The sequence below is a fragment of the Sinocyclocheilus anshuiensis genome, unplaced genomic scaffold (genome assembly GCF_001515605.1).
Source record: "Sinocyclocheilus anshuiensis isolate Anshui unplaced genomic scaffold, SAMN03320099.WGS_v1.1 scaffold26, whole genome shotgun sequence".
NCBI lineage: Eukaryota > Metazoa > Chordata > Actinopteri > Cypriniformes > Cyprinidae > Sinocyclocheilus > Sinocyclocheilus anshuiensis.
The window spans coordinates 227,884-238,532 of NW_015544143.1; the positions used below are offsets into that span (position 1 = coordinate 227,884).

The 10,649-nt window shown below is 37.0% G+C and overlaps 1 protein-coding gene across 1 annotated transcript in view; it reads right to left on the reverse strand.

The window, feature by feature from the left end:
• LOC107695065 (voltage-dependent P/Q-type calcium channel subunit alpha-1A-like) overlaps window positions 1-10,649 on the reverse strand; it is a 142,387-nt gene that overhangs the window by 49,691 nt on the left and 82,047 nt on the right. Inside the window, exons 6-20 of the mRNA XM_016494851.1 lie at window positions 8,968-9,059; window positions 8,735-8,887; window positions 8,459-8,646; window positions 8,238-8,341; window positions 7,130-7,245; window positions 6,925-6,960; window positions 6,750-6,836; window positions 6,400-6,606; window positions 5,495-5,607; window positions 5,196-5,308; window positions 4,565-4,696; window positions 4,370-4,442; window positions 4,064-4,181; window positions 2,983-3,050; window positions 2,758-2,864 (exon numbers count right to left, since the gene is read on the reverse strand). Coding sequence (XP_016350337.1) covers window positions 2,758-2,864; window positions 2,983-3,050; window positions 4,064-4,181; window positions 4,370-4,442; window positions 4,565-4,696; window positions 5,196-5,308; window positions 5,495-5,607; window positions 6,400-6,606; window positions 6,750-6,836; window positions 6,925-6,960; window positions 7,130-7,245; window positions 8,238-8,341; window positions 8,459-8,646; window positions 8,735-8,887; window positions 8,968-9,059 — 1,707 coding nt within the window. The remainder of the gene's footprint in view (window positions 1-2,757; window positions 2,865-2,982; window positions 3,051-4,063; window positions 4,182-4,369; window positions 4,443-4,564; window positions 4,697-5,195; window positions 5,309-5,494; window positions 5,608-6,399; window positions 6,607-6,749; window positions 6,837-6,924; window positions 6,961-7,129; window positions 7,246-8,237; window positions 8,342-8,458; window positions 8,647-8,734; window positions 8,888-8,967; window positions 9,060-10,649) is intronic.

Consider the following 10,649-nt stretch of genomic DNA (forward strand, 5'->3'; position numbering starts at 1 on the left):
TAACTTACATGAAATAATGATTTGTTTGAACATTATCTAATGTTTAATAAGTTTATTAACAAACATTAACAAGCACATTATCTCACGTATCTAACTCTTTGAATATATATATTAACAAATGATCCATTAAGCATTACATAATGGTTGTTAATGATTTATTAATGAAAGTTATTATAAGTGTTAGCTTTGAAAATTAGTCTGGATATCCATGAAATAAACACATTTTAGACCACCAGGGGCCCGTTCTTTGTACGCCGCTAACTCAGTTAGCTGGATTTGATTGTTGACTATTTGGCATGATCTTGGATTGTTTGGTTCTTTGAAGCTCATTCCGGAAGGGTCCGTTCTTCATATGTGGATTATTCAGTTAGCTGGATTTTATTGTTGGCGATTTGTCATGATCCAGGATTGTTAAGATTCTTCGACGCTCATTCTGGAGTTGCTGTCATAGCAACAGGTCTGTTAGCTCAAACCTAGGGAGTTAGGGAGCAGGCTTATTTCAGGTAAACAGGATTAGATTGTATCTTTTGAAGTGAAGGTGATACTGAAAGTCTCAGCCACTGCTATTTTCTTACAAGTGTACTTTACTAAACCAGTACATTTTTTTTTTTTAAATATAATCATTTTGAAATTATTTTGAAAGTAATTAAAATGTTGCGTAATCTATAATAGACATGACCAGTTTTACTCATTAAGAGATTTATTTGTGAAGGAATAATTATGTCATAATTTTACTGCAGTCATATTACATGCAGTTTGTCTGAGTCGTGCATTAATTTGAATGATGAGCTTTTTATAGAGATCCAGACTCACTTTTCAAATCTCAAAATGGTTTTATGATGCACAGTTAATTTAAACACAGTCAGTTATGTCTTAAGGTGGATCAAATGGATTAAGAAACTTTAATTAATGCTGTCACGTATAACAAATCCGCTGCAAAATTAAATGAATTGCTAATTACAATACTCTTGACATTGAAAAATACAAAACCTGTAAAATTCTAGAAATGGTGAAAAATGATTTGGAATCGCTTAAAAAAACATTACACATTTTATTTATGTATTAGACCTTTTATGTCATTTTGCTGGCTAGGCTGTTTCCTTGATCTTAATTATATGATGTCATTACATTGCTGTCTCTCCAACCAGCCAATCACTGCACTGCTGATCATGGTTTCGAGTAACGATATATCTGCCCTTTCCAATGAACATGTCAACACGGAGTAATCTCAGACAACTTAACCCAGATATTTTAATCAAATTCTCTAACTTGTTTGAAGAACAAAATTAGCCAGAGATCAGTTATCAGGATTAAAAGATCTGGCATCTGTCAAATTATCTCAGATGTATTAAGCGAGGTACGAAGAACAGACACCAGATATAAATACGGCTTAGATGCATAGATTCGACCCATTTAACAGGTGCATAATTTTAAGCTATAACAGCCTGAGCTGGTGACAAACAATAAGAATTCAGTGAAATAATCTAATCCACAACCAATTTTCTAGACCTCTAAACATGAAAAAAAATATATAAGAAATAAAAATTAAAAAAATGTAAATAGTCTATTCTTTTCACATTCATCTTGACTGAGGGGGCAGTTGTGTTCAACATCAAAAACATTCTGCTTGATTTTGTCACATTGTGCAGCATTTTTATTTTTTTTGCTTTTCAGAGTTGAAAGATAAAGTGTATCGCTGGAATGCCTGGTTAGGTCACAGTGTAAGTGTTGATTGTAATACTCAAACATACACACACAACAAAGTAAAAACATTACTGACCACTTCTTGCAACAGAATGATGAAGTAAATGAGGAATTAAATGCCTTCACATCACATACAGATACCCCACATTCAACCGTAGTTCAACTACAAATTTACCTTATAATGTGTTTTAAGGCAAGCCTTCAAAACACACAATCATGTAAATTTTCATGGTACTTTTACGGTACGTTTTGGTCTTTTTTGAGGTTTGCCTGTTTATGCCTGTTAATGTAAGGAAAAGAGCTTAGTTCTGCAAAATATCTATTTTTGCATTCTTTGCAAGAAAATAAAGTCATATGGATCTGGAACAACAAAATTTGTTGTTTTAATTTTTGAGTGAACAGAAGTGGAAATGGTCCTAAGGGGGTTACATACTGTATGATCAGGCAGATTTAAGCAAGTCTGCTGAAAAGGGAATTAGAGTGGATTTACTCAAATACGATGATAAAGTTAAGCTGACAGACTAAGCTATACTCAGCTAAGCTAGGCAAAAAGCATTTAAACCAGCTACAGTACCAGATCAAATTAATGTAACATAAGGCATGGCCTCTTACAGTAATAAAGTTAAAGTGTGAACTATATTAAGTCTGTTTCTGACATTAATGTGTAAGTGTATTAGGGCTCATTTGCATATATATGCACATTCATGGTTTTTTCGTGTCCCGGAGCGTCAGAGGTGTCTTGTAATAATTTCACCTTTTGATCATGAATATTAATAAAAACTGGGTATGGCTTCATTGCTATGGTTTGTGTGTTTCTGAACAAGCTATTACTTTTTGGCACAACACTGGCAAAAAAAATAAATAAAAATAATAATAATAGTAATTGTTTGGTGATGCTATGCTAGTGGCTAGTGATGCGCGGATGAGCTAAAACGTAACCCGAATCCGCAGCTTCAAATAAATGATCCACCCGCCAACCGCCCGCACCTGTATTTTTGTGGCACAAAGGTGTAAAGGTAAAGATGATGATTGCTAGCATGTAGAGTAACTCACGCAGCAATAGATAGGTTGGCAGCAGACAGTGGGCTCACTTCCGCCACTTCTTTCGCTTTCTGGAGTGCAATCTTTTGTGTTGTGGCCTCCTCTACTTCCTGTTCATCCTAGAAAAAAAAAAAAAAACATACAGTAGTGACAGCCGCAAACAATTGTTGGGCATTAAAAAAATTTGCATGAAATTGACATGAATGGTGTATCTTAGAAAAAGAAACTGTTTTTAACCTTAGTTAGTTCCTGAGCATTGGCCAAGTTGTCCACAGCGATAGCCAAGAATACATTCAGTAGTGTGTCTGAGAGGTTAGAGTTAAGAAACAACTTTAGAAAGACAAGGCTTGTGTTTTATAATGTGTGTCTGTATCCTGTGACCACATCATAAGTCGACAGTGCTAAATATACATGACTGGATCTCTCAAAACACATTCAAAGGTAGTCAAAAATGAATAGTACTGCAAATTCATACTGCACAACCTCATGTGGGTAGAGTAAAGTATATTTGGAAGAACTAATGTATTGATATTTTCCCCCACACTTACTTACTTTCTTTCCTTTTTAATTTAATTTAATTTAATTTAAAAAGATTGATCTTTTTAAATCTAGATTTAATGTAATTATATGGTATTGTATTGTATTGTGAAAACCTGACCTGTAGTAAGTTTGCTGTAAGATTTTTATTTTTTTGAAAGAGATTAATACTAATATTCAAAAAGGATGCATTAACTTCACTGTAAAAAAAATTCCGTAAAATTTACGGTAAAAAACCGGCAGCTGTGGTTGCCGGAATTTTACCGTAAAAAATACGTTAACCATTTAACAGGTTTTTACTGTAGCATTTTTACAGTCTTTTACCGTTAAATCCACGGTCATTTTTTACAGTGTTGAACAAAGGTAACAGTAAAGACTTTTACCTTGTCACAAAGTGTGTAAAAATTATATTTCAAATAAATCCTTTGAACTCTCTATTCATCAAAAAAAAAAAAATCCTGAAACAAATGTATCACAACTTCCACAAAAATATTAAGCAGCATTGATCAACATTGATAATAACAATGTTTTTTTTGAGCCCCAAGAATAATTTCTAAAGGATCATGTGACACTGAAGACTAGAGTAATGACTGCTGAAAATTTAGCTTTGCCATCACAGCAATTAATTCCTTTTTTAAATATTTTAAAATAGAGAACAGTTATTTTAAACTGTAATAGTCCTTAAAATATTACTGTTTTACTGTATTTATAATTAAATAAATGCAGTAGCGTATGTAGTAATGAAAATGCTCATGTGATTCTGTGTGGTTAAGAAGGATACAGTTGCCAAAGAGTGTAAGGACAATGAAGAATATGGAGAAGACCATTCCTTTGTCCACCCCTCCCTGAGACTTAATGCCGTCATACATCACTACGTTCCAATCCTCTCCGGTTAGAATCTGAGAAATACACAGTCTATTTTAACACAAAAAAAAACAGAACTCCATGCATATTTGATCCGCACACACATAAGCTTGTTTAAGTAGAATTAGCTATTTTCTTTATCTTTACATGCCTTAAAATGCTATGCAGACAGCTCACTAGGTTTTAGAACAGATCTATTGTCAAACCAACATAACCAGTCTACCTGAAACACTGTCATAATGGCAGCAGGGAAAGTATCAAAGTTTGTGGGAGGAGTGCCTAGCTCAAAGTTAAACCTGGCAAAAAAGAAAACATCAAATGGTCTTTTACAACAATAACATGTTATGCATAGTGATTGGTCATTTGTATCTGAGAAACTGAATAAAGTGTTGGCAGCAGGGTGTAAATCTATACTGACTGTCCACCGAACAGCTGCATCCCGAGAAGAGCAAAGACCACGATGAAGAGGAAGAGAAGGAAAAGCAAACTGATAATGGACTTCATGGAGCTCAGAAGCGACACTACTAGATTACGCAAAGATGCCCAGTATCTGAAAAAGACAGAAAGAAATCTAGTATTAAAAACTGTGAAGAAACAATGACACTTTTATACAAATAGTTCACACAAAAATTAAAATGAAAATTGAGAACATATTGCTTAGATTTGCAGATGGCTTAAACTTCAGTCTTTTCTTCACAAAAATCTATCGTATTGCTTTAGAAGACATGAAATATAGTGTTTGGACTACTGCTTCTGTTCTTTCATGATGCTTTTTTGTTATTTTTAGAACTTGACAGCCCCAGTCTCCATTGACTTTCACTATATGGAAAAGAACAGCATGAACATTGGGCATAACATTTTTTCCACAGGTATGAAATGATGTAAGGTTGAGAAAACTTTTGCTTGAACTATTCTTCCTATCGAAACAAACCCAACCAAAGACATGAAAAATCAGCAGTGTAAACTTGTACTAATTTCAGATCCCAAAAATAGGACAACACAAAAACTGATGGATGACGCAGAGGTTAAATTAAAGCACCGGAACGCACTTGGTGACTTTGAAGATCCTAAGCAGTCGGAGAGCTCGTAACACGCTGATTCCAAAGGATGTCCCTGGCTTCACCATGGCCCAGACCACCTCAAATATGCTGCCAACGATGACCTGAAACAAGCACACAGCCAAATCCCAAAACAAATAAGGAACACTCTGAGGACTGGCTAACAAGGACTTAAGTCTGGATCTAATGTAGGTCAGCGGCTTGCGGAGGTTAAAATCAGAGGCAGAGAGAAAAAAGCAAAAGAGAGGGAAAGTGAGACTTTAAATGGGCCAAGAGAGAAGGGCACTCACGGCACAGTCGAAACAGTTGAAAGAGGAGTGGAAATAAGGGCGCGTCCCCAGTCCGTACATCTTAATCAGCATCTCTGACATAAAGAGGCCTAGGAAAATGAACTCAGCATAATCTGTAGAAAAAGAGAAAGAGAGACAAGACAGATAAAGTTGGAGAAAAGGAAACAGAAGGTGTTTACTGACAGCAGAGAAATCCAAGAACTATTTGAGGAGAGAAATGGAGAATGGGACAGGATGCAGGCCAGATTTGAAACTATTGGCACTTTTCCACTGCATTGTACGGCACGGTACGGCTCGGTACGGTTCACTTTTTGGGGGTTTTCCACTGGGTACAGTACCTGTTACCTGGTACTTTTTTTAGTACCACCTCGGTTGGGGTTCCAAGTGAACCGTACCATTACTTTCCAAAACCAAAACTTGACTTGTAAACTCTGCTGATCACGGATTGGCCGGAGAGAATCGTCACTACCTGCGTCACTGAACTTGCGACACAAACACAACAGAACCGCTAGATTTAAATCAGCACAGCCAGCAAAGGAACGAACGCAACTGTTTTGAACGAGCGCACCTTTTTTTTAACAACCAAAAAGTTTTGTTGTCTGTTGCGGAAGAACAGACATTCCTCTCGTTGATAGCAGAGGAGCGGATCCAGCGAGAGCTTGATGGGGCGACGTGGAATGAAAAAGTTTTTCAGGAGTCGCGGCAATAGAGGCGGCGTAACTATAATGACGTGAATAATCCCGCCCACTCTAAAGCGGTACTGAACTGCAGTGGAAACGCAAACCGAGCCGTGCCGTGTCGTACCGTACTGAGCCGTGCTGAGCCGAGTCGTACCACGCAGTGGAAAAGCGCCATATGTCGCCTATAATAACAAATGTAAAAACAAACAACTTAGGTTTACTCACAGAGGAAGTCCGACAGTAGTTCGGGCTGATCGTAGCGTACTACAGCCACGCACAGTGTGTTGAGTCCCACCAGGCTGAGGACAGTCCAGTAGAACGCCTGAGTCTTTACAATCTTTCGAATCAAGAAGCGAAGACGTCGCTCTTTCTTGCTAAATGCAGTCCCATCTCCCTTTCCGCTCTTTATGCTCCCACGAGCAAAAGGTGTGCCTAAGAATATACACACATAGCAGCACAACATCTGGCATGAATACTACAGGATCTTTAAGTATAAGCTATTATGTGATTCAAAAGACAGAAACATTTTTATTAATCAAATGAGTTGTCTTCCTTAGGATCTGAATGATTCTTACCAACTGCGTCTCCCATGTGGTCCTCTCCTTCTTCTGGATTTAACAGGTCAGCTTTGTTTTTCTTTATGGTGGGCCTGCGACGAGTTCCTTCACACAAACACATTCACTGTGAATGATTACTGCATTTTAGGCATTAAATGGCAAAAGCACGAAACAGGAACATTCATACTGTTACCGGTGCCATCGTCGTCCTCGGCGAGTATGACTTCCTCTGTAAAAAGAGCACTGAAAAATGCTTTATTCATACTAGATTTTAAGTTTCCATTATTTTCACTTGAATCTTCTTTATGCAAAAACACCAACAGGTCCAAAATAGTCATTACATTCTGCAGGAAATTAATTTTTATTTATACACTTGTTTATGTGTTTTATGCACATACCTGCTTTACAGATCCACTCCAGATATCCATTGAGCTCTCTCTCAATCTGCTGCTGACGTTTGAGCTTGAGGAACTCACTCCTGTTCTCCACACGCTCTCTTTCTTTGGCAAACTCACTTGGGGGGCGAGGATGGGTGTGCGGGGGGGAAGACAGACAGGAGGACAGAAAGATACCTGTATAGTTAGCAACGTACTAAACTTCCAACATTGTTTTATACTAATGAAGGATGGATGAAATAATAGATAAAACAAAAGATACAACAGAACAATAGAGAGGGAGAAAGATATAATTACAGAACAATAAACAGATAGACAAACAGATAGAACAGCAAACGATACACTGATAGAACAAAAGAAAGAACAATCAAAAGAGCGACTGACATAACAAGAGATCTATAAATAGACTGACGGAACAAATTATACTGACAGAAGGATGGATGGATGGATGGATGGATTGAGGTCAGATAGGTAGATAGATAGATTTAGTTAATAAAAATAAGAACAGAAGAGCAAATTACAAACAATAGGACAAATACAATAGAACAAAGATACAAATTAAATAAACCAAGTTGTTCAGTTACAGTTGGTTTATTTAACATGGTAAGAAATAATACAGAATTTGAAAAATCAAGTGCATAACTAAAACACTAAATAGTCTTCATAGAATAAATTAAATATGAACTGTGTTTATGTGAATACTCCCCACAACAGGCATTTTGACACAATTGTGTGTGTATCTGACCATTCAAGCGCAATAAAATGTGAATGAAAAAATTTGCTATCGCATGCTTTCTGAGAGTTCTTTTTCACAGCTTATTGCACTTACTAACTCTATTTAACATCAAGCAAGTCCTGCTCTTTATTTTCTCATTCATGCATGAAAGCTCTTACGTGCATATAACTATATAATAAGTAGTAGGCTACTGTGCTATGTGGATATATTTACATACCGCAAAATAAACAATATAGCAAAATACCGTTGTCACAATATATAACGTCATACCACCCAGCCCTAGTAGATAGATAGATGGATAGATGGATAGATGGATAGATGGATGGATGGATGGATGGATGGAGACAAACAGATAGAAAGACAGATAGATCTTACCCTGAGAGGACACCCAACACCAGATTAAGCATGAAGAAGGATCCGATGATGATGAGGGGAACATAGTACATCCAGTTCCAGGCACTCCCTAAGGCATCATTGCTCTGTAATACACCCACATTTACCCAACATTATCATCTAGAATCAAAGTCCAGTTTAAAAAACAGAATCATAGTTAAATCATCGCCTTTAACTCGTAATTACTATTACTATTAACTTACGTAATAAAGCATATCAGTCCAACCCTCCATGGTGATGCACTGGAAAACAGTGAGCACGGCAAAAAGGACGTTGTCGAACTGTGTGATGCCATAGTTTGGCCCGAGCCAGTATTCAGAACACACCAACCCGTTCTGACACTCTCGAGCGGGAAATTCCTCACCACAGGGCTGTTCATCAACCATTTCGCCTGGATAATGTAAATGCACAGCGTTTTGTAAAAGGCATACAATTTCAAAGGTCAACTGTTTTTCGTTTGTCTTTTGAGACAAGCGCACCTGTGATATTGTCGAAGCAGGTGCGATGGAATTTGCCCATGTAGAACTCCAGGCCAATGATGGCAAACATAAGGATGGCCACAAATAAGAGCACGCCGATTTGCAGTAGTGGAATCATAGCCTTCATAATAGACTTCAGCACCACCTGCAGGCCTGGAGAGTAACGGCACTATTGTATGTAGTGCAAAGAACTCTGACAGACATTGATAAACTCAGACAGACAGAATACTTACTTGGAATTCCTGACACCAGTTTTAGTGGCCGCAACACTCTGACTGCTCGCAATGTCCGCAGGTCTAATTCTGACCCCACGGAGGACAGGATACTGGAGGAGAAACAGAAAGAAAGGAGACAATTGTATTATATGCCATTAAAGTGGTTTATACAACAGCAGATTTAATCTATTTTCTGCTCTTCCATTTGTATAGAGCCATCTGTGTATCAGCAATTTTTTTCTCCAGATTAGGACATCTCCATATGTCCTAAATTTTGTCATTTAGCTACAGCAAAGTACAGTCACAAGCAGACACATTATCTTGAGAAGAGCTCAATCGCAGGTAAATAATTGATCAGACACTGCTCTGTTCTCACATCACACACTGGTCTGATCATCTGATCTTTAAATGTGAGTGTGTGTGTGTATATGAGTGCACCTGTGTGTCAGGTAGCACATTTGGTCAGGGTGCTGCATCCCTCTTTTAACACACACATATATATATTTATTTAAAACCATTTACACAAACACACACACACACACATATATACCTATTTACATATATCCTAATATATATATATCAGTGGCGTTCCGTCCATATAAGCTGCGAATGCTCCACATACCCAGGCCATTTGAGAGAATAAGTTCACGGGATAATTCATATAAACATGATTATAAGTTGATCCCTTGTCCTTTGAAATGTAATTTATAGCTTAAAGAGTTAGGAATAAGTACGTACAATGATTTATTTGCGAAACGGCAGTCATTTTCTTTAAATCTACCAGTTGCGGTTGCTTCCAGGCAAGCGGATTCTCCGCAGCTTTCTCGCCTCCGCTCTGTTGCTATGACTCGTCAGGATTATAGCGCATTCTCAGTGATTTGCTGGTCTGCGGCTGATTTAATGCGCGAGGTAAGCTATCTGCAAAGCGCTCACCCAAGCGGAAAAATGTGCTGTTGCTGTCAGATCTCGATTGCCGAAAATCACATTGTGTTTGATGCAAAACCAACTCGACTAAATCAAAAGAAAAAAACACTGTAACTGTATATTTTTGTTTTCTCAAGCAAAGCAAATTTTAAAAGTCCACTGAAAACATATCTTCTTACATTTTTGGTCATAGACAACGTATGTTGAAGATATACGTTATTGTCAACGTTACTGCCTAAGCGGTAAATAAATGTTTTTTTTTTATAAAAACGTGGGCTATATAAAAATTTTAATAATAACAAACATCATATTGTTCCCTTTGTTTTGCGTATGCTCATGTCGCTTACAGTTAAAGTCCTTCTCTGATTTCATTATTGTTTGCAAGGTTGCAACGTTACTTTGCAATATTTTAATTATTTTTTGGTATTTTGCATGGTCTGTTATTGGAGTAGTGTCACCGGGAATTTTAACTCCTATTCACTGGGAATAAAGTCTTGCATTCAAATAATGGATAAACTTAAAATGATAGAAGAACTGCATATGAATTTCATTTACAAATAAGGTAGGAAATGAGCATACTTTTAAATCGACAGCTAAGTTTCTTAGCTATTTGTCATCTGTGATCCCTTTTGAGTATCCTAAAAGGCTTTTAGGATACTCACTCAGCATACCCGGTTAAAAAAAGTCACCGCTTAAAATCATTTTTTTGTTGGTGAAAATACTAATGGTCTAAGACTTTTGCACAGTACTATATATATATATATATATATATACAT